The following is a 24,255-nucleotide window of genomic DNA, read 5'->3' on the forward strand; positions in this document are numbered from 1 at the left end:
CAGGGAAGAGTGAAGGGATTCACAATTTGGCTGAATCTGAAATTGAATAGTGGAGGTTTGGCTAAGCTAGTGTCTCTAAGGGAGTATCTCCCTCTCTGATTGTTTTAGAGAGTTTTTTAAAAGTCTAGTTTATTGCAATGCAGAATAAAAGCAAATGTTAAAACCTCATTTTTGGCAAAGGAGAACTTTTGTTTAATGGCCAGCTCTAATGGCCTCACTCTCTTGTGTGTCCTGATCAAGGGGGGTTAGCATGAGTTTGAGGTGATGTCATCCTATTGCAGTGGTCACTTTAGAAAGGCTTCAGGGAAGAAATTTTTGGAGAGAGAGAGGTTTGCCCACCAGAAGTGAGGCCAAAAGGAAGAAGACATTCAAATAACAGTGAGAAAATGCAAGCAGAAAGAAGGAAAGTTTGAAATAAATGATGGATGAGGCATGGAGAAGGATGAACTGAGAGCAGAGATGTGAGCAGGCTGGTTTTGCAGAGACCTGTATCAAATGTCTTTGAGGCAAACTTAAATACACAGTGTTTTACATAAAAATGGTGTGGTTGATTTTGTGCTCAAAATAATAAAGGATCTGTTATTCTTTAGAGACTGAGCATCCATCTTCCAACACCTTAATTCAGCTGTCAATCTGAAAAAAATTAACATATACAGTCACATTTTATGTACTATACTGAGCTTCCAGGGTTGTTTTTTTTTTCTGCCGAAGTAATAAGTAGAAGGAGTTGGTAGTTTTTAGAACCAGCTTTCCCTAATATTCTCTACCCTAGGGAAAGGCCAGTAGTTCACAAGCTATTTTACAGTATACTGTCTGAAGGAAATTGGTATGAAAGCAATTTTTTATGACAAAAGAGGTCATAAGAACATCCCATATATCATCTCTGGACTGATTACCAAAACATATATTGGTTGCCTATTATCATGATATAGCATTGCCATTTGCTATACAAAATCCATTACTGTTTGTTAAGCAGTAAGCATGTGGCTGTGAATTTCTGGAGGAAAGATTTTTTCCCTAGTTTCTGCAGTATATGTTTAGAATAGAATATATTTCCACATAACCACCTACTGTTATATCAAATTGCTATTTTGGCGCTCTTTACAGGAAAGTTGCTCTCTGGAATTGTTTCTGTATTTCAGGGTCTGATGTGACATATCCTCTTAATAAAACATTATCTATTTGGTTTCTGCTTTGGATATTATTTTGTAACATATGGACACCAGAAAACCAAATTTAAAGATCTTTATCTTGAAGATAGAATTGTCTAATTAGGAATCAGATACTCTGTAATGTCTCCTTTAATGAGAGGTGCAGTAAGTATTCCTATGTAATTTTGCCTGTTTGTTAGGTCAAAAGTGAGATCTATTCAATAAATAAGAATACCTTAATATATGTACTCTTCCTACAAGGTTTTCCCTGAATGAAGTATCATTCATGCCCAGTTCCAGCTTCCCCGTGGGAGTTGGATCAGCCCTCAAAGCACCCTTTAAAAGCTGAACTGTGGCTGAGGCAGCTCGTCTTTATACTGAAGAGATCAAATGATTGTTGTGATCGCAGTCTAGTCCCTTCAGCATAAAACTCAATAAAAATGGTAGTGCCTACTTATAATACCTTACTGCATTTCAGATCTGTCTGTAAAAAGCTGGTACAACTTTTGTCTATACTGTGCCAGTCTCTAATGGACTATATTAATTTCTCCTCTTCATCAAGTTCATTCGTGCAGTGCACATGAGACTTGTAGTCCAGATCTTAATGTAAATTGATCCAAAGTCTGAAGAAATTTTGACGAGGGGTTTGGGGCAGTCCTAAAGTTTGAATCCATATTGAAATTTTCCTAAAGTTCAGAGGGTGTTCAAATGCAGGATTTTGGTTCAATCTCCTTTCTAATTTATTCATATTGTATAGAACAAAATGCAGAGAAAAGGAAGAGAAAAAGAATAAATATACTCTAAGGCCAGAAGTGAGGAGATGTCCAATAGCACCTTTTGAATCAAAAATATCAAGCTGGCAGACTAATGGAATGCACATTGCTAAATTCATGAAGGTCAGCAAATCTGTACTGATTTAATGCGTTATATCTAGAATAAATCAGGGCTGCAGGCTTTGACCTTTGCAGTTATAACATGCAACTGTAATTCATTTTATAGTACCAAATCATTCCTTTTGGAAAGTGGGTTCCTTTTACATTTTCCATTTACACAACTATGTCAGTTTGAGTATAACTCAACAATATGGTTTAAACTGATAGAATCCTTCATCTTATTCTGTGAATTTTTATTCTCTTCACCCTTCCACCTTAAGTCCAAAATGGATTTTTATTTAATACTATAAGAACAAGGAGAGAGAATTGAATTTGCTGTGATCACCATTAAAATCTTCAGAATTTTACCTTTTGCCTGATTAATGGTACTATGGTATTCATGGACTTCTTATAGGGAATCTGATGGGGATGTTAATGACCTGCAAATGACAAGTTTAAAAAGTGTGATGGTGACTGTATTGCCAATTTTTTTTAATAACTTTTGTATGACTTTCTTGAAAGAAACACACACAAGGAAAATGAAATGCACTACTTGTTTGAAAGTTAGCATTGTCAATGACGTTTGTTTTTCAGGGGCCAGAGAATTCAGAGATGTAACAAGCCTATCTAAATAATATCCTTAAGAAATACAAAATGTCACATCATCTCCCCTTAATACACTGACAACTTGCACTCACAGAACTACAAACATAGTAAAATAAATGATGAGATAGGTACAGATTTTAAGACCATTTCCAATGTGTAAAGCAGTGACCACAAAGCTTTGTCTAAGTGAGGGCTTCATTAGCAACTTACTGTGTACTAAACAAATAACAGCCACCACTACTGATTAATATTGGTATGTTCTATAGAGGCTACAGGATCCAGCATAAGATTCCGCTTTGTGACTTAAAAACATGGAGCGTTGCATGCTGGAATGGCAGTTTCTTTCGGTTGCATGGCTGTGGTTCAAGATAAATGATCTGGGATCACATTGTAGAAGTCTGTTATGTAATTGATAAATTATGCAGTAATAAGTCACCAGGACCAGATGGTATTCATTTAAGAGTTCTGAAGGAACTCAAATATGAAATTGCAGAATTACTGTGTTACGTAACCTATTGCTTAAATCAACCTCTGCACTAGGTGACTGAAGGATAACTAATGTAACACAATTTTTAAATGGCTCCAGAGGCGATCCTGGCAATTGTAGGCCATAAGCCTATTTTCAGTACCAAGCAAACTGGTGGACTACAGTAAAGAACAGAATTCTCAGACACATAAACAAAAATAATATGCTGGGGAAGAGTCAACATGGCTGTTGTAAAGGGAAGTCATGCCTCACCAATCTATTAGAATTCTTCGAGGGATTCAACAAGCATGTGGACAAGGGTGATCCAGTGGATACAGTGTACTTGGAGTTTGAGAGTCTTTGACAAGGTCCCTCACCAAAGACTCTTAAGCAAAGTAAGCAGTCATGGGATAAGAGAGAAGGTCCTCTCAGGGATCAGTAACTGGTTAAAAGACAGAAAACAAAGGGTAGGAGTAAATGGTCAGTTTTCACAAGGGAGAGAGATAAATAGTGGAATCGCCCAAGGATCTGTACTGGGACCAGGACTGTTCAATATATTCATACATGATCTAGAAAAGGGGGATAAACAGTGAGGTGACAAAAGTTTGCAAACAATACAAAATTACTTATGATAGTTAAATCCAAAGCTGACTGCCAAGAGTTAAAGTGATCTCACAAAACTGGGTGACTGCGCAAAAAATAGCAGATGAAATTCAATGTTTATAATTGCAAAGTAATGACTTTGGAAAATATAGTCCCAACTAAACATGCAAAATACAAAATGTTTGGGTCTAAATTAGCTGTTACCACTTGAGAGAGAGTTTGGAAACATCATGCATAGTTCTCTGAAAACATCCACTGCATGTGCAGTAGCAGTCAAAAAGCTAACATATTAGGCATCATTAGGAAAAGGATAGAAAATAAGACAGAAGATATTGCAGTGCCACTGTATTAAATCAATGGTATTACCACACCGTGCATACAGTATGCAGTTCCGGTCTCCCCATCTCAAAAAAGATGAATTAGAACTGTAAAGAGAAAGGGGGGAAAATGTTTAGGAAGATGGAACAGCTTCCAAATGAGAAGTTAAACATGGAATGTTGTGAAGGCCAAAAGTATAACTGAGTTCAAAAAATAGTTGGAGCTATCCTCCATGAACTTATCTATCAATGACTATTAGCTAGGATGGTCAGAGACACAACCTAATGATCTGAGTGTCCCTAAACCTCTGGGCAAGTCTACACTAGTGCACTAGGCTCAGCTGCAGCACGTCTGATGAAGACACGCTATGCTGATGGGAGAGTGCTCTCTAGTCATCAAAATTACTCCACTTCCATGAGAGGTGGAAGCTAGGTCAGCGGGAGAACATCTCCAAATATCATAGTGCTGGTGTGGACAGCGCTTAAGTCGATGTAGCTTATGCCGTTCAGTGGGGTCTCCTTTTCACACCCCAAGCAATGTAAATTACATCAAGTTAAGTGGTAGTGTAGACCGGCCCTCTGTCAGAAACTGGGTTGGATCACTTGATATTGCCTTGTTCAGTTCATTCCCTCTGAAATGTCTGGCAAGGCCATTGTGGGAAGACAGAATAGTGGGCTAGATGAACTGTTTGTCTGACCCAGTATGGGTATTTTTGTATTCTAACGTGGGTAGAGGTCCAACCTAACTGCAAAAAAACCGTACAACTCTGAAGAAAAAATGTCACCCTTTCTGATGCCTCATTTTGGAATCAATGTTGTTAATAAAGTAACACTGTATGAACCATACCCTTGTCCTTAGGCTTAGCTGCTCGTAGCTCCTCATCTAGAGGACTATACCAATCTCCCTTGTATTCAGAGTAGAGTTAAATGATCTATACTTTCTTCATTGACAGCCAGATTTTTAAAAGTATGTAGGCACCTAAAGATGCAGATAGCCTCCTAGATGCCTAGCTCCCACTATATGCATGTAGGACTTTTGAAAATCCAGTTTGGTGCCTATTTGCATCTTTAAGCACCTAAATACATTTAAAAATCTGGCCTTGAATCAGCTTTAAAAAGAAAGAAAGAAAGAAAGAAAAACTGAGATTCTTGTGTAAACTCTTGACTCCAGGAGCTAGAATCCTAGCCCCTCTGTTGATCTGAATCAGAATCTTTCCACCCTTTTATAATGTGGTCTGCACTTATTTACAAGTTCTGCCTTAGTTACCTTTTGCTTGCTGACTCTTTTCTTTCCAATTTTATGTTCTTGTTCTCACACAGTTGAAGGGGGTGGCTTTGGACAGCTATAATTTGTTTTCCAGCTAGTAATTGTTTCCCTCTGCTGAGTGTGTCTGGCTCTTGAAGTCAAGTCCAAATCTGAGAAAGTCGCTCTCTTATAGAGTACCATGAAATTACTTACCTCATCATAGCTGTCCCAGCTCAGTGCTATGCTGACAAATCCTGCATTTTATCGAGTGCTTAACCCTCTCCTTGCTAGCCCTTTATGGGCATATACATCTCATCATCGGTGTCATTTCCTCCTCTTTTTTCCAGGGAGCTCTGCAGCTTTTTACCATTCTGACTGTGTGTAGATAAGTAAGAGAGCATTCGCCATCATATAGTGACCCTCAGACCAAACACTAGAATGAACATCTCCTTGAAACAATACATCTAACTTATTGTGGAAAATCAAATATCTTTTCAATGACTGATCTCAAATATTTTATTTTAATAAATAAATAGTCACATTTCACCATAAAATATCTGAAGTCTTTTGATTATTTTCTCTATTTCTTTATAGCCTGTTTAACAAAATAGGCAAGAATCCTGAAAAATACTGTTCTTAATAGTAAAACAGTAAAATATCCAACTTGGTTTAGGCATTTAGCTCTAATTTTATACAACTTCATCCAAGTTTCTGGGACAATTGTTTCCCTAATTTTTTTTAAGTTTGCTCTTGTAAAAGAGATTTAAGGCAATGAGTCTTGGGTGCAAAGCATAAGGTAATGAACTCCATGGAGAATGATGTAAGAAAGCAATTAATAGGAACTGAGGGGGACGTCAACTCTCTTATTCACAACTTCTATAGCATGGGTAGTATTTTTACAGCCTAGGACACTGGCAGGCAAATCAAGTTGGTAGCAAAAAAATATATAGTTATGGTTTAAGTATATATAATGCAGATTGGCATTAAGAAAAATATACAGTACACACTGTTCTCCGAAACAAGACTTTGCAAAGAAATGGGTTTTATTCCAGAGCTTAATTGTTAGCTCTGAAAATACTGATTACAGAAATCTAAACTTCCTAAATAACAAGTTTTAAAAATCAAACCAAGGATACAGGAGAAACAATGCAAGTTGGAAGATATTAATTATTGTTGTGTGATGTTAACTATGTAATGTGGCTATTATATTCTGCATTTATTACAGAAATGTTTATTTTTTAATAAACTCTGTGGGACAAATCCTTTCCTCTTTTTGCTTGCATGCAAAGTCTGAAAAGCAATAAAACTGTCATTGTGTTGGGCCCTATGTTCCGAGGAGAATTACTTTCTGGCCCCTCAGCTTTGTCTTAACAGCAGCATGGCTGGGGAGTTGTGGCGGGGAAACAGTGACTAAAACTCCATCTAATGAGCGTGTTGGGGCACTCGCTACTACTACAGCTAACGGTGAGCTAGAGTGCCGCTCTGATGCTCTCTTTCCTGAACGGGGAATTCTGTTCCCCTGACTCCAGGTGGTATCCTCTGGACATATCCTGTTTTCTAGAGTTTTGCAAGAGAGCAGGAATTGGTCCAATAATGCAGTTAGTGGTGATTAATTTCTAATCAGAAATAATATTCTGTTCTATTTACAGCCCAAATTAGGGGTTTGGTTTATTTATTTTGGTTTTGTTTCTAGTATGTCTAACTCCGAACATTAAGGATGACATTCTGACTCCACTGAACTCAATGGGAGTTCTGCAATTGACTTCAACAGGGCCAGGAATTCACCCTAACTGCTCAACTACTGTTGGAAAACAGTATTTTCAAAACCAATGTATGGGGTATAAAATTGTCCCTAGCAAAACATGGTGAAACATTGTCATTGCTTTTGTACCACAGTAGCAAGAACTCTGTTGAGTTTCAGAATATCTGTTTAGAGTATTAAAATCTTTTTTCTTATATATGTTTATTAAAGCTATAAATATTCTGTTTTACGTGCATATATATCATTTATCTTGCATTGTACTTTCAACATTTTCATGAAATGCATTGTACAATAAATGGATATTTAATTTTTTTAATTGTCATCTTTGTTTACGCTTCCCCAATCTGAAGAGGGAGGCAATTGTTTATTTTCTCTTTTGTCCTCTCTTATCCTTTCTTCTTTTCTCTTTCTTTCCAAAGCTTGTTGGCCCTTAACTCAAAAGTATGTCAACAAAGAGATTACTGTATTGATGCATGGAAGTTATCTAAGTCAACCCCATCTATGGTTTTAATCCTCTTTCAGGGAAATAACATGATCTAAACCAGAGACTGAAAGTATTGGGCCTATAACTTATCCCCATATTTTCTTTGAACTGTTAGGCACAAAATGTTGTGAGAGAGGGAATAGCAGCCTCTCTCTCTCTCATTTTTTTCAGTAGTTTCCAAGTGTTTTTGAAGTATGTATATTCTTTTTGTTTTTGTTGTAGTTAACGCCAGTTGGAACCACAATCTTCACAGGATTCTCTGGGAACAGTGGTGCCATGGACATAGACGATGGTCCCAATGGCCAGATAGAGTATGTCATCCAGTACAATCCTAATGACCCGGTAAGTGAAGTTCTTCTTTTCAGCACACGCCCACTGTACAAAACTAGCATGTATGTTCTTTTTTTTTTTTTTTTTTTTAAAAAGAGAGCTTAGTTTACCTTTCCTGCTATCTGTCTCTTACAGTAAAGACCATTAATAATTTTTTCTTATTTTGGGTCATTTAGTTAGTAACCCTCCCTGGCAGTTGCTTAACTCACAGTGGTCACTCTTATTTGTCATACATTTTCAATCCACAATGAGTAATTTAATTCATCTATCTATCGATAGATGAATATATAAATAATAAAATTGTGACAAAGCTCTGTCCTTGTCTCTGTGGGTCCCACATTTCCTGGTGGATTTCGCTAGCCTCAGAGGCTCACTGTGACCTTCCACGTAGCCCTTCTCTCTCTAGAGTCAAGGGTCACAGCCTACTGAGCCATTTTCATCATAAGTCAGCGAGGGAGGCGAGGAGAAGCTATCCTCCCTTGCCGTCTCTGTTGTCTCCTAGTCTCAGTGATTCATCGGGGGTAAAGGGAGAAGCCCGGGCCCACCCTCTACTCCGGGCACCAGCCCAGGGACCCTAATAGTATCAGCTATGGTAGCTGAATTTTTAGAAACAGGACGCATACAATTCCTTGGGCTACTTCCCTACAGCAGTCCCCACTTCCTCAGGCTCCACTTCACCCTTACCTCAGGGCCTCCTTCCTTGTGGCTGATATGGTGTATACTGCTCAGCCCCTCTAACAGCATAACTTCTTCCTACAGCTCCTGACATGCACACCCACCTGCCTAACTGGGAGGCTTTCAACTAATTTCAGCCAGCCCCTGCTTGGATTCAGGTGTCCCAATCAACCTAGCTGTCCTCCCTGCCTTCTGGAAAGATCTTATTTGGCCCCAGGTGTTTTAATTGACCTGGAGCAGCTGCCATTTGCTTATTCTGGTAACAGGGATTTGTTTAGCCTGTGGCTACTATCTCTGTCTCCCATTACTTTACTATAGTCCTCTCATTTGGAGGGAGGTGGGAGGCTGCTGTTGCTGCTGCTAGGCCCTAGGCTCTCAGCTCTGCTCCTGCTCCAGCTACTCCCCTGGCTGGGCCAGACAACCCCCCTGCTACCTGGATGCTGGACCCCCCCCCCCCCTTCCCAGTTGTTGCTGTTCCTGCTGCAGCCCCTTGAGGGGAGCAGCTGGCCCACTCCGCAGAGGGGGGGAGTGAGGGGCTGTTGCTGTGGACACCATCACCATCTGTGAGAGGTCCTTCCTGCCTGGCCACCAGACTGCCTGCTGGAGCTCCTGTTGCTGCTTGGGAGCTGCTGGAGCCTTGAGGAGGAGGAAGAAGGGGACCATCTTCTGCTGGGGGAGCATGCAGAGCCTCTGCAGACCACTGTGGAGGGGGCCTTCAAGGACTGAGTAACTTTCAATCTGTGCTCTTGTGGTGGTGGTCTTGACTGTGTTTGTGGGAACACAGGGGGTGTGGTGTGGAGCCTGCCCCTGGTCCATCTGTGTCCCCCCATAGTCCCCACCACCACCATTGCTGCCCCCTCCATCACCCCCACTGGCTGCTTACCATCTGCCTCAGCTCCTGCCTCAAGGAGTCAGCTGCTTGCTTGGCTTGCCACACCCTGTTTCCACTATTTGGACCTGAAGCAGCAGCCAGCAACCACTGACTTTTTTTGCAAGCACACGTGGGCACAAGTGCCTCCCCCTTGGACTGACACCCCCCTTTTCCTGCAGCAGTTTCTCCCTTTCCCTTTGTAGCCCTTTGCCCCCCTCTTTTGCCCCAGCCCCTCAGCAGCTTCAGTTTGTTTCCGTGCCCCACGCTTTTCCCTCTGCAGTGTTGTTTGTCCCACCCAGCCTCTGAAGCTAGCCCCTTGGTTTCCTTGTCCTACCTCCAGCTTGGTTGTCCCCCCCGCCCCTTGCTGGGGTCCCCTGCCCTGATGAGCCCCTTGTTTCATGCGCCCATGCCCCCTTCCCATGTGCTTGTGCCCCTCCCCTTTTTTGTTTGAACCCCTGTGTCACTGCACTCCTCCAATGCTATTATAACCTCCCCCTCCCCTAGTGTAGCTAGAGGAGCCAGAATCCCATCCTGTTTTGGTGACTGAACCTCCCCAAGTCCTTGATAGCCCCACCATCCAGCCCTCCCCTCCCGGTGCCCTCCTCCCCTGCCTGCAGCCTAGCGGGGAGGAGTGGTCACCCTGTTTTCCCCTTTGATACCCTCCCTCCGGTGTTTGTCCTCCATCTGCGCTTGTTATGGTGGGGGATAAGGTGGGTGGGAACCCTCAAGCAGCCCCCACTGCCCCTCCTCCATCTGCCCCCCCATCGTCCCCTGTGGCTCCCACATCGACCGCCACTGCCAAACCACCTGCTACCGCCCCCGCTGTGGTACCGGCAGTGGTGGGTACAGAGATAGACTCCATTGCTGCCATGTCCATTGCCCCCTCCGACTCAGGGGGGGGCCCCCAGCCAGCGGGAAAGGCCAGGGAAAAAAGAATGGTAAGGACCCTGCCAAAAAGGCAAAGCCCTCCACAGTAGGTGCTGCCCCCTCTTCTGCAGCCCCACCAGCGGCTGTGGCATCCCTCCCCTTTGCTCCCTCCACCAGCTCTGCAGGTGCCCCTCTCTCGCCCCCCCACCCGCCGCTATGTCACCTCCCCTGGTGACCACCTCCGCTTCCATCTCTGGTGGCCGGGTCCCCTTCCCTACCTTGACCAGAAATCACAGTGTCCGTTGCCTCCTGGTGCCCGCCTCGTCCCTACGTGGACGGGCGTTGGAGACCTACGTGCAGGCATTGGTGAGGGTGGTGGGGCCCATGGCCATCGTGGTGGCCTCCAAAATGTACAGGAAGGTAGTTGTCTTCCTGGCGCTGGAGGCCGTCGCCCAGAAGGCGGTAGTAAAGGGCTTGGGGGGGGTGTTCATCCCCTTGGAGCTGCTGGAAGAACTGGGCATCCGACTGGTCCTGACCTCTGTCCCTCCCTTCCTTCCCAGTGCTGCCCTGGTACCCGCCCTCTCTGCCCTGGGGAAACCCCTCTTTGTTGTTAGCCCTCTCCCGCTGGGCTACAAAGACCCCTTCTACCAGGACCTCCTCCGGACCTGGAAACTGGTTTCGGCTGCCGAGAGGGTGGATCTCCTCGTGGAGCCCCTGCTACACAACCCCCAGCTCCATGTGCAGGTGGCGGAGTCCCCCTCGGTGCGCCAGAGGTTGATCCTGGCAGAAGTCACCAGAATCGGAGACCAGCTGGATCCCCTGAAGCACTCACTCAGCGCATGGGGCTCTCCAGGCCTGATACGCCCTAGTGCGTACTTCAGGAAGTCAGGGCCGCTTTACCGCCCACTGCTCGCGTTTTCCTCGATTGGGTCCTACGAGAGGGCATGCCCCGTCCACCCACACCCCAGGCCCTCCAGACCTTTTCATCGGGCCCCTGTCCCGTGGACCTACCTGGCCATCCCACCTGTTAGGGGGCTTTTTCCTTCACCCACTTACTTCCCTGGTCCTTCTCGCATGAACAGAGAGCAACAATACCCGAAGTCCAAAGGTGCAAACAATTCGATGTTTATTGGGGTGAACTTCCAGCAAGAATGATTCCCGTTTCCTTCCTTAGTGTCCCCCTTCCCAGCTCTGACACCACAGAGCCTTACCTGTGTCCCTGTTCCCATTTCCTGCCCTTAGCCAAACATGGTTCCAATTTCCTTACCCCCATTCCCTGTTCCCATTTCCCCCTTTAGCAAAACATGATTCCAATTTCCTTACCCCCTTTCCCTGTTCCCATTTCCCCTACCCACACACCCACCCCCTTCCTGATTGACTGCAGACTATATAGTAAAACTTGAGTTCTGCTTAGATATACCTTAGCCAATCATTTTCCTGAAATTTAACTAATCAATCCTAACGTATTGTAACATGATTATGTAACCAATTATATCCCACCACCTTAATTAGTTTACACCCAGCAAAATTAATTATACAGCAGACAGGAACAATCACAAAACCAGACAGAGATTATACAGACAAACAATAGCAAAGTGGGAACTATAGTGACAAAACAATACAGAAGTGAAGATTTCACATCCCAGCTATTGATAAGTGAGTTCTTGCCAGACAGGATGCTATCAAACTAAGTTTCCTTTTACATTTTCTAGGCACTTCCCTTTCTCTGGCGGTGATAGGCACTATCAGGACAGGATTGTATTCCTAACAGCCCAATAGCACCTTATTTCAATGTGACTAGTTTGGAATGTGAGGATGTGACCGGTCGCTTCCCAGCTTATGGCTGCCTCTGCTGCTTATCCAAAGGCCTTAGCCTAAGAACAGGGCCTCAGTCACAGTAAGAGAAGGACCTTACACCAGCAGACAGTAATTTTGATTTTCTTTTATATGTCTATAACTAGCCAAGTGATAAGAATACACCTAAATTCTTCGAGTACGGGCCTTTACCGACAGGCCTGAATATCTATATCCTAACACCACCCCTTTATCGTGAACTGGCTGCACGACTTGCAGCCGGTTCAGTTACAGACCGCACCAAGAAAACATCTGTGCACACTTGTGCTCCACACTCTTCATGCCCTCACCCTCGTGTCCACCCTGACACAAAGTGTCGGGACCTCTTGCCACCTCTGGAGGGTGAGGAGCCCCGTTGGGCCAACCTATGTTCCATCCTGGTCCCGCCAGGGACATCAGCTGGTGGCTCCTTCATGGAGCCGTGAGCATGGGCATGTACTTGGCGTAGTTCACTCCCCTCCTGGACACCTACCCCTTTTGTGGCATGAGGTAGACCCTGGCTCACATGTACCTGGTGTGCGCCAGTTTGCAGCCCCTGTTCCGGCTCCTTTTAGATCTGTTCTTACTTTTTGGTTGCACTTTTCCCCTCACCTGTTCAGATACGCACTCCATATCCATGGCCCCACAAAGTCGCGGTACCTCCTTGTCAACCTCCTCCTAGCCCTGGCCAAAATGGTCATCTACAAAACCAGGGAGAGGAGGTTGGCCGATGGGGTTTCCTGCAACTGTTGGGCCTATTTACACTCCTCAGTCCGTTCATACATCCGGGCAGAGTTCCTCTGGGCAACATCCGCTGGGTCCTTTGACACCTTTGAGGGCAGTGAGCGCTGTCCAGGGTTCTCTGCTCTGTGTCCCCGTCTGGTTCCCTTTGTTTTGCCCCGTGATCTCACTCCCATTCCTGTTTTATCATTAGTTTTCCCCCATATTTATTTGGAATCCGGACCTGTGGATCATCCCCTTAGGCTGTGGGGAGGTCCTTTAGTAGTGGGCAGGCAGAAGCCCGCTCACCTCCTGGATCCCAACAGGATTACTTCACTGTAGCCATCTGGCCTTGCCTCGTCTCACATAAACCTAAATATAATTGTGTTGATAGAAAAAAATATTAGGGTGTACTGTAAGTAATTTTATCAATTTTCCTTTTAAAGACGCCTCCCCAAAATTAATTTATTCTGGTGGGGAATAAAAAAAGAACATTTAAAATTGTTTCTTAGTTGTGAATCAAAGTATTAGTCCTGATAATCCAATTTTAGTCCGCTACCCCACACTGCGAGATGATGGCAGATAATCTTATTGAATACAGCCTGCAGTCCATTTGAGAGCATGCGTTCATGATTTAATGCTCTACTTTGATGTTTCAAATTCTCAGAAGAAAATTATTTTTGTTTCCTTTTGCAACTTCATTTTAAACACCCTGATGCAGTTCTGCTCTGTTACACTAGTATCAAGGAAGAGCAAGTCCACTGATTTACAGCAAACTGGATCTTAAAAGTAGTTGTATTTGTGCTATTATCAAGTACTACTAAGCTCTTTTTCCCTTTCCCCTGTTTACTTAAAGCATAGTGTCTCTTCCATTATCAGCCCCATGATTCCTATAACTATGTGCTTTAAGTGTAATTTTTGTTCTTCCTTACAAAGGGTTTGTAAAAGTGCATTAAACAGACATGAGGATTCGACTGGTGTGCGAGCTAGCTGGCATAGAGCCAGCCTAGACAGCTCTGAGCACGGCAAGTTCTGGGGGTTGGGGGTAGGACATTGTCCATTCATCATCTTTCAGGAAATGCTAAATTAATGTACCAGCATTTGTTTGCTTTGATGTGGAGGGTGGGGAAGGCCAGAAAGATTTTTCACTGTGGGTGGGAAAATGACTAGGACCATCTTCTTTTGGCTCCTTGTTATAAAGAGATTGCCTCACTGCACTCCAATTTCCAGCTGGCATAATAATATTTTTAGGGGGTGTTACATCACAGCTGTAATTTAGAGCACTCCTTACCCCTTTGCATCTATTGAAGCCCTGCAAAGGGGCCATATCTAGGATCAGGATCTGGTCCTCTTCTTTCAGTAAAAGCTGATCTGGAGTATTCTGATATTTGCAAATCCCTTTCTCTAACTTCTTCATATTGTTTAAATTTGGGCTCTCAATTAATCACAGTTAATGCATGTGATTAATACAAAACAAATTAAATTTTTAAAAAGTCATGATTAATCACAGTTTTAATCACACTGTTAATAATAGAATACTAATTTAAATTTATTATAAATATTTTTGGACGTTTTTCTACATTTTCAAATATTGATTTCAATTACAACACAGAATACAAAGTATACAGTGCTCACTTTATATTATTATTTTTATTACAAATATTTGCACTATCAAAAAGATAAATAAAAGAAGTGGTGTTTTTCAATTCACCTCATAAAAGTCCACTCAGCCCCACTTCTTGTTCTGCCAATTACTAAGACAAACAAGTTTGTTTACATTTACAGAAGATAATGCTGCCTGTGTCTTATTTATAATGTCACCTGAAAGTGAGAACATGTGTTCACTTGGCATGGTTGTAGCCAGCATTGCACGGTATTTATGTGCAGGATATGCTAAACATTCGTGCCCCTTCATGCTTCGACTTGTAAGCTCTAACGTTTTACATTGTTTTGTTTCTGAGTGCAATTATGTAAAAAATAATAATTCTACATTTGTAAGTTGCACTTTCAAGATAACGATATTGCACTACAGTACTTCTATGGGAATACGTTTTTTTTCCTTCAAGAAAATGGTGCAAAATTATCCCACTGAAAATATTAATAAATTAAGTGATTTTTACACATGGTAAACATTTTCATCTACTTCCCCCATGGTGATCATTATTTTACCTTGAAGGAAAAAATAATAAAAGGAGAAAGTTGCTGTTATAGCACATTAGTACATTGTACAAATTATTGCTGAAAGGTCTTTCTATCACATGAGGGCTTGTTTTTCCAATGCCTTGCACTTTTTGCATTGAATCACTGTGTAAAAAGTTACTTTAAAAACAAAATTGTTGTTATACGTGTCTCCTGGAATATAATGCACCACAGTAATATGGGGAAGGATGCTTTGTGTTTAAGATTTTAAAAGATCTTTCTCCATATGACTCCATTTTACCTGCAATGTATTTTAGTTTCTTTGATCGTATGTGTGCTCTGTTTGGAAGGATCCCACAACAATGTGGCCAAAATCTAATAAGTATAACTCAGAGCTGTCAGCAGTCCATTGTATTGCAATTAATTAATCAATCATCTTGAAAAAAAATCTGCCATTGGGTATAGTTCAGTGAAGATGTCTGCTCAACGTACTGCTACTATTTGGTGACTGAAAGCTTGATGATTGTATTGTAAAAGAAACCTGCTCTGCCTGATTTGGAGCAAAGACTTGAACCTGGGTCTCCTACATCCCAGGCAAGTGCGCTAACCACCAGGACCCAGAATCTACCTCTGGCCCAGTGAATACTCATTGAATAAATATGTAATTATTTATACAAACTGGAACAGCTCCAACAGGAGAGAGTGAGAAAGAGACGCACTGACTTTGTAGCCTAATTTTAGGGTGCTTGTCTCGGTGTGGGAGACCCAGGTTCAAGTCCTTGCTTCAAATCAGGCAGAGCAGGTACATGATTGTGGATCTTCCATATTCCAGGCAAATACCTAAACAACTGGGGTAGACAGCAAGACCCACACCACATTCTTTCCTGACAAAATCTCCTGCAAAAAGTTTGTTTTGACAAATAGGCATTTTCTTGCCAAAGAACAATTAGAAAATTCCTGACTAGCTATGTTACTCAGTGTATTTAGTAAGGAGCCATCATCTTGCACAAACTTAGGTTGCATGGTAGATCTCTAAATATTATTTTAGTCTAAAAGTAGATCACCATGGAGGAAAAGGATGGAGAATTCTGTTTCAGGGGAAAATCTGCTATCATAATCACAATTACTGGACTAACTCCACGTCTGGTTTCTTCCCTCTCTCAGGCCTCAAGCCAGTGTCTCCCTCAGGGTGGAATCACATGATTCTACCACTCTCAAATTGGATCTTGGATTGTAGTCCTCAAGTGTTAACCATAATTACCTCAGCAGGCCTAACTTAGGTTCAATATCTGCAGTTTTGTTCCCTCCAAGAGCTATGATCAGAGATACTCTACTTGATGACTTTCTGATGGGTATTGTTTGGTTCTAAATAAAGAATTTCAAACAAAACAGATCTTAAGATAATAGAGTGTCTATATGCATGTTTATCTTTCCCTGGGACATACAGTCCCTGGAAACCAGGGAAAGCTGCAATTACTTTCAGGCACTCCCTCAGGATCTGTCTTTCTCTTCCTTGTCAGACTGTTCTTTGTAGGAACAGTTCACTTGCGCCTATCCTCTCTCGCTCTCCAGAGACTGTTTTTAACTGTTTAGTTTCTATTTGATCTTTGTGTTCCCAGATTTTGCAAAATCACTATTTAACTTTAGGCAGGAACCTGGAAGTCATCTTCACTGCTGATAACTCAGCCATTGTCTTGGAATTGCCCCCCAAGTTTCCTGGGAGACTGCTTATCTAGAGCCTTTGTGTTGCTACAGTGACCCAGCTAGCCTAGGCACTGCTAACTGTGAGGAGAGGCAGAGGCAATACAAGAAAAATGGGATAATTTTAAATTTTTAGAACATTATGAGGAAAAATATCTAAAAATTATACCCTGGAGGATAAATAATGTAGAATCTACCAAGTACTTAATACCTATAGTAATAAACTATAAGTTACCAACGTATTAACTTTTGTAAGCTTGTACATGCTACTCTTCCTTGCTCTGTACAGATTATACCAAATGCATTGTTAAAAGAACAAGAGATTACTCAACAGTATACCATGTCACTTCAGGAAGAAAGGGTGTAAGGCCAGCTCCACTGTTGCTGTCCTGTTCTTTGCTTCTCTTTGGCTTGAATTACTCCTCAGATTTGATATTTCTGTGGCTGTACCTCTTTTTATAGAGTTTATCCATGTAACAATCTTGGGGTTCATTAAATAACAAACCAGTGAATGAGAAAGTAATAAAACAAACTGAAGAGCATTCTGAACTGTTGCACACAGCCATGCAGTGTTCCCAACCACTCCAGGGCACATTTCCCAATTCCTATGTTCATAATATTGTCCCTTATGAGGGAGTGTCTCTAAATTATAATCTTCTACAAACATCTCTCTGCATCTTCCCTCTTAAAGCAAAACAAATTAACTCTTTTATAGATATATATAAATAGCTAATAACTATCTAATAACACATGCATTAAATTTTCAACCCATGTAGTATATTTCCAAAAACCCAATGTGTCAACTGCCTGGAGAGGAAAGGTTACCAGCACATCACTCTTGAGTGAGTCTTTACCACTCATTTTCCTCAAATCCCTCTTCTCCAGGCAGGTTAGCAAGTCTCTATGAGTCTTTCAGGATGTTTAATCTCCTGCTCTGATCTTCTCAGTATCAGCTTTTCATTAGAGTCTGAGTTGTTCTCTTGTTCCTTGGCACTTTCTCTTTTTTATGTTGATGAAGGATCAGTCCAAAATGCCAGAGTCCACATCTACTATCACTGTGTTCAAACTTTCTGTGATTATTCATAGATCCCTTTTATTACATCTAACTGTGTCCCCATGGTTTGTCTGGTCTATTGGATTCAGATGTTCTTTAATAGTAGCCCTTTGGCCCCAAGTCTTAGAGGTGTGATTCCTCGAGCACACTATCACCTGGATTAAGAGATGGGAGATCATGGTCCCTTTAGTCAAAATAATATTTCGGTGTCCACTTTTGATTGTATTTTATCTTCCATATGGTTTCATTGTTCAGCAAGTTATCAGTAACTGGAAAATTAGATGTGATCCTTCTTCCTATTAACAGCCATTCTTCAGGGATGTACTTTGGTAAATCAGTAACACTTTATACAAATCACTCCCACTGTCAAAAGTTTTTTTTTCATAAGGTTCTTTACGGTCTGTATAGACCTTTCCACAAGTCCGTTTGATTGGCAGTAATTTGGACTTAATGTTTTGTGATGAAAATTGAAATCTATGGCATATTGACTAAAATCTGCACTAGAAAATTGCAGCCCATTATGGCTAAAACCTTCATCTGGAATTCCATGCCTGGAGAAGATTCCCTTCATGCCAGGTATCACTGACTTACTATTAGTACTGTGCAGTGTGCAGTTCTCTGGATACAGAGAATAATAGTCCTTTGATTACCAGGTAAATAAATCAGTGCCTGCCTTCTCATAAGGCTTTCATAGAACTGGATGAGATCTTAGTGGTTCTGCCTGTTGGTATGGCTTGTATTTCAACCATGAAAAGCAGTTTTACCACATTAGTAATGTTGTAATGCAGGGGTGGGCAAACTTTTTGGCCCCGAGGGCCACATCAGGGGGCAAAACTGTATGGAGGGCCAGGTAGGGAAGGCTGGGCCTCCCCAAACAGCCTGGACCCCGCCCCCATCTGCCCCCTCCCACTTCCCAGCCCCTGACTGCCCCCCTCAGAACCTCTGACCCATCCAACCCCCCACCCCGCTTCTTGTCCCCTGACCACCCCCTCCTGGGACCCCACCCCCTAACTAACCCTCCCGCTCCCTGACTCCCCACCCGACCCCTAGCCACACCTCAACCCCCTGATGGGCCCCCAGGACCCCAATCAACCCTCCCCAACCCCTATCCACGCCCCTGCCCCCTGACAGGCCCCCCCCCGGGACTCCCATGCCTATCCAACTGCTCCCTGTCCCCTAACTGCCCTCCCCCAGGACCCACTCCCCCTTATCCATCTCCCACCCTCACCCCCTTACCATGCAGCTCTGAGTAGAGGGAACTCGCAGCCCCGCCGCAGCCAGCCACACTTCCCTCCCCGGCCGGGAGCTCAAGGGCCAGGCAGGACAGTCCCGCGGGCCATAGTTTGCCCACTTCTGTTGTAATTGATCCACGGCCAATACAGCACCTCTCATGATCGTTGTTTGCACTTCACAATTCCTAAATGATCCTTGTGGATCTTCTATTACTTTTTTTTTTTGGAGGCTCATTGGAATTACAGTCTTATCTCCTTTGAAAATCACCCCATCTATCACAGTAAATTCATGTCTCAAGTTCCAATAGCCTCTTATAGTTGAACAATGACTGCTCATTTCTTTAGGAAACCCTTTAATTATCACTTCATTAAAGATTCCCAATGATTCATCTTTCTCCATTTCCTCTCTTATTTGTTGCAGTTTCCTGTTAGCGATGGGAATTGCCTTTACAATAATAGGCATAGGCTTGCATCTCTGTCTCTAAAGTCTTCTATGGTTTTGTGGCAGCCACTGCTCTAAAAAATGCATAGGCAGTGAACATGAATTTTATGGGTGTGTAGATCACAATCAAAACATACTTTTGCAGCTTTATCGTTATTGTTTGAATTGTGAAGGCACAATCTTTTAGCAGTTTGCTAAATAACGTCATCAGGGCCTGGTGGTCCGTTTCAGCTTCCACTGTCTGTCCATAAATATACTGATTGAATCTCTCACAGGCAAACAATATTCCTAAAATCTCCTTCTCAATCTGTGCGTACCTGCTTTCTGCCTCAGTCAATTATTTGGATGCATATGCCAGTAGTTGCCAATAGTCCTCATGCTTCTGTAAAATCACTGCACCTAACTCAGATGGTAAAGCATCTGCTGAAATTTTAATTGGTTTTCCTGGTGCATAGAACTTCAACACTAGTTCTTGTATCTGTAATTTTAAACCTTCCCAGGATTCCTCCTGTTCTGCATCCCGATACCATTCATTTTTATTCTCTAGGTGTTTTCTCAAAGCCACTGCTTGGGTAGGTAGATTAGGTATGCATTTTTCAAGATAATTAACAATTCCCAGGAGCCATTGGACATCTTTCTTTGACTGGGGATGTGGCATCATTTCAGTGGCTGAAATCTTCCTCTTATCAGGTTTTACGCCTTTGTTGGAAATAATGTCCCAATAAAAGTCAGTTCTGTAACCCCTAAAACCCATTTCTCCCTATTTAGCTGAGTTTTTCATCTCTAGTTGTGTCCAGGACTTCCTGAATTCTACAATCATGCTTCCCTTTTGTTGAGCCCAAGATGATGAAGTCATCCATTGAGGTATCAACACTATTAATATGTTCATATGTATGGTTTTGTGGTACACTTCTAGTGTGAAGCTATGCTGAAGGGTAAGCATAAGAATCTGTATCTTCCAAATGGGGTATTAAATGTACACATTTTTGAACTTTCTTCAATTAATTTAAGCTGCCAAAAACCATAAACTGTATCCAATTTACTGTAATATTGAGTCATTTTCAAGTTGAGACATCGCTTCTCTGGTTGGTAGTTTGAAATGTTCTCTTTTTATAGCCTTGTTGAGGTCTCTGGGATCTAAGCATATGTGTAGCTAGCCATTACTTTTCTCCACAATGACAAGGGAGCTCACTCAATTTTTTGCATTACTTGTATTGCTTCCATCCTTGCAAGCTCAGCCTTGAGTTTATCATGAAGTGCAAATGGCCTTTCTGTATGGACAGATAACTAGAGGGACCTGCTTATTTATCCAGATTATATGTGCACCCTGCAAGCAACCCAACCCTTGAAACAGGTAATGATGTTCCCGAAAGAGTGCCTCATAGCCAGGTTCAATATGATCTTGTAGTGAGGGCACCCGTTTTATCAGATTGACTTTTTCACATGCAGCTAAGCCTCCAATTGGTGTCATCTCCTTTGGCACTACAGCGAAAGCGAGCTGTACACGGTGTTTTTATGGTTGTTGCTAGCAATGCACCTCCCCTTCACTGGTATATTTGTTCCAGAATATCCCGTTACTTTTATTGATGTTGGTCCCAGTTTGGGTCTTATTTTTAGTCTTTCATGATCTTTTTTTTTTCTTCAGACAGAATAGTAACCTGAGCTCCTGTGTCCAGTTTCAGTGGAATAATTTTTCCATTCACTGTCATAGGCAGTATCCAGTCCCTCTTATCAAACTTGCTTGTTCCCAGTATGTCAATGAAAAACTCCTCAACCAGGTTATGTTTAACTGAATACACTTGACTTTTCTGCATTTGGGATCTGCAGCATTTTGTAAAATGATTATTTTTCCCACATCTATGACAGAGTTTTCCAAAGGCAACACACTGTTTGGGGCCATGCTGTGATCCACAGCTTCCACATGACCGTACCCCGTCTTTACCCAGCCATGGTTTTAATAGTGAGTGGTTCCACTCTTTGATTTGATCAATTCTGGCTATATTCTTTTGTACTTAGTACTTACATAACCCATTCTGATGAATTCAGCTCTTTGCCTTATGCTTTCACAGTTTCTGCTGCCTTGCATATTTAGAGACCCTTTTTCTAAAGTTAAATCTCCTTCACAGAGCAGTCTCTCTCCTAATACATTCTTTAATGCCACAAATGATTCTTTCTCTGACCAGAGACTCTATCAGTTCACCGAAGTCACAGGTTTTACTGACTTTCCTTAATTCTGAGACATATTGCTCTATGGTGTCATCAGTTTTTTTGCATGAAGGTAAAATCTCTCTCTCAAAGGTTTCATTCCTTTTTGGCATGCAATGCTCCTCAAATTTAGTCAGTATTTTATTTCATGCTTTCACCTTCTTCAAACTTAAAGTTGTTGTAAATATTCAGTGCTTCCTCCCCAACAACATGGAAAAAAAATAATGATTTCCCTTTATCATTTTTCTCCTTTTCTCTGAGGTTGCTAAATACAATTTAAATCTCTGTCTGAATGTTTTCCAGTTCTCTGCGACATTGCCTGACAATTTCAGACTGGATGGAGGTTGCAATACATCTGTTCCTGTTTTTTTCCCCCTTCTTTAGCTAGTCAAGCTACTGTTGTGCTCACCAAATGCATGCAAAAGCAGCTGTGCCTGACACTCCACATGCTTCTCTGGTGCCTCCCTTTGTCTCTGCTTTCAGTTGCAAACACAGGAGTTAACTTCAAAATGACTACAGTTTCCTTCTCATTCAGCACTTCTGACACCATGTAATGATCTTGGGGTTCATTAAACACAAACCAGTGAATGAGAAAGGAATAAAACTTTATTAAAAACAAACTGGAGAGCTTCTCTGGTGAACTGCTTCACACAACCATGCAGTGTTTCCAACCCCCGCCTCCAGGACACATCTCCCAATTCCTGTCTTCATAATACTATCCCTTATGAGGAAGCATCTCTTAATTATAATCTTCTACAAACATATCTCTGCAATCCACAAATGGTTGTTTGTTTGTTTTTAACCTAGTGGTCCTCACTTGTCCATTAGGCACCTTTGAATTGTATTGTGTCAGTAGGTGTTCAAATACACATTTTCTCTCTTTTCACTTACTGTAGGTCCTTTGTGTTTGAGCTTCTTGTTTACTACTCTTAGGATCTGTTTTAATCTAACAGTTTTTTGATTAATTCTCTTTTTCACCAGTTATATTTTTTCCTTGATTCATATTCTCTCTCTCTCTCTCTCTGCTACATCTGGAGATTTTATTTCCCTCTACTTCCTTTCTGTAATAGTGTTTGCTCGCATACCCAGTTCTATTTTTTTCTGCTTCTCCTGATGTGAAACCTTTCCTCCTTGTCCCTTCCCAGTCTCCTGCTTTTTGTCTCCTCTTCTTTAATTTTATCCTCTCACCTCCTACCCTAGCTCCAATTCATCCACTAGCTCAGCATCTAGATCCTTCTCCTTCCCTCCTCATTCTCTAAGAGCCTTTTCCAGCTGCCCCCCGTGGGTGGATTATGAGCTTCTTCCTCATCTTGAGCTGCCCTCTTCGTGGCTGTCTCTCATCCCAGGACAGCATTCTATGCTTGTGCATCACAGCTGCAGCAGGTGCTAGTACCAGGGTCAGGGTTACTACCTTCCTCTCCACTTCGTCTTTCCACTTGTATTTTTCAAAAACCCCATACTTATCTAGACCAGTACATTTATGCAGGAAAGACTAATAATTCAATAACTAATAACTCATTTGCTATATAGTTCTCACTGGCCAGGTCATAAAATTATTTCAGATCAATATTCTTAGATTTTTACATAGCAGCTTCTTATCCACCAGTCATGTGATGGGAATAAGAAAATAATCCACCCTGTGCCAACACCAACACTGCACAACTGGTTAGGTTCACCATCCCCTGAAGTAGCCCATGTTGATCATTGTTGAAGGAGAAGTATTAATTAGAGATAACAATAGTCTGCTCTACTAGACACACTGCTCTGTCGTTAGTAAAGTCAGAGTGATAATGTATGTGGATATTCCATAGATTCCCTCCTGCTCTGTAAAAATATAGATGTTAATTTATATTTTCTGTATTGTAAATGCTATAACCTGATGAAAAGCATGTCTGCTCATTTGTTCTTTACAGCAGTCTCAAAGGTGGACTAAGGATGCAATGTGTGGTTTCCATTAGCTTCTACTTCAGCTCAAAAAGATGGTGAAAAGATTAAAGCAGCATTCATGGGATGCTGATTTCTAGAGTGGAGTTCAGTAGGCCACAGCAATTTTGAAGCATTTGCCCACAGGCAGGCTCTATTCATTTTGTAATATATTAGAATCCCTATAATTTTTTAGAGAATAGAAATAGGAAAAATGGGTAATAATTTCTCTGAAAAATACATCTTATGTCTGATTTTTGTGTCAAGAACATTAATTGTGGACAGTATACAAAAACAAAACACACAGGAAAGCACCGTCTGTCACTTTCAGACTGTTGAAGCCATTTATCTGTAAGTATTATGCTACATTTTAGACCCCATGAAAAACCTTCCAATTCAACTGCAGACCATTAAATTTTGAGTTCTGAAAGTAACAGCAAAAATAAATGCATATTCCAAGTGAAAAAACCCTGAGAATTACATAGTTAGTACTAAAACTTTGTTGTTTGTTTTTTCTTTTACCTTGATTCTTTCTAATAAAGTTCTGTTTCTTTTAGAATCTGATTGTGTTCTTTTTTAGTGTCCTAAAAAAAAGCCAAGGTTGGTCTATGCTCATCTTGTTTATTCTCAAGCCTCCCCAGGAAAGGGGGAGTGCAGACTTGGGGGGATATAAGCAGGGAGTAGGAACTCCAAGTGGTCCTCTCTCTGAGTTTGTCTAAATCACTTGATGGTGGCAGCGTTACCTAATCCAAGGTA

General features: G+C 41.9%; 1 protein-coding gene across 1 annotated transcript in view; it reads left to right on the forward strand.

Moving 5' to 3' along the window:
* Positions 1-24,255, forward strand: part of PCDH15 (protocadherin related 15) — a 772,236-nt gene that overhangs the window by 299,924 nt on the left and 448,057 nt on the right. Inside the window, exon 6 of the mRNA XM_084633606.1 lies at positions 7,730-7,849. Within this exon, the coding sequence (XP_084489732.1) occupies positions 7,730-7,849 (120 nt within the window). The remainder of the gene's footprint in view (positions 1-7,729; positions 7,850-24,255) is intronic.

The sequence above is a fragment of the Lepidochelys olivacea genome (assembly GCF_965140295.1).
Source record: "Lepidochelys olivacea isolate rLepOli2 genome assembly, chromosome: 7".
NCBI classification, from domain to species: domain Eukaryota; kingdom Metazoa; phylum Chordata; order Testudines; family Cheloniidae; genus Lepidochelys; species Lepidochelys olivacea.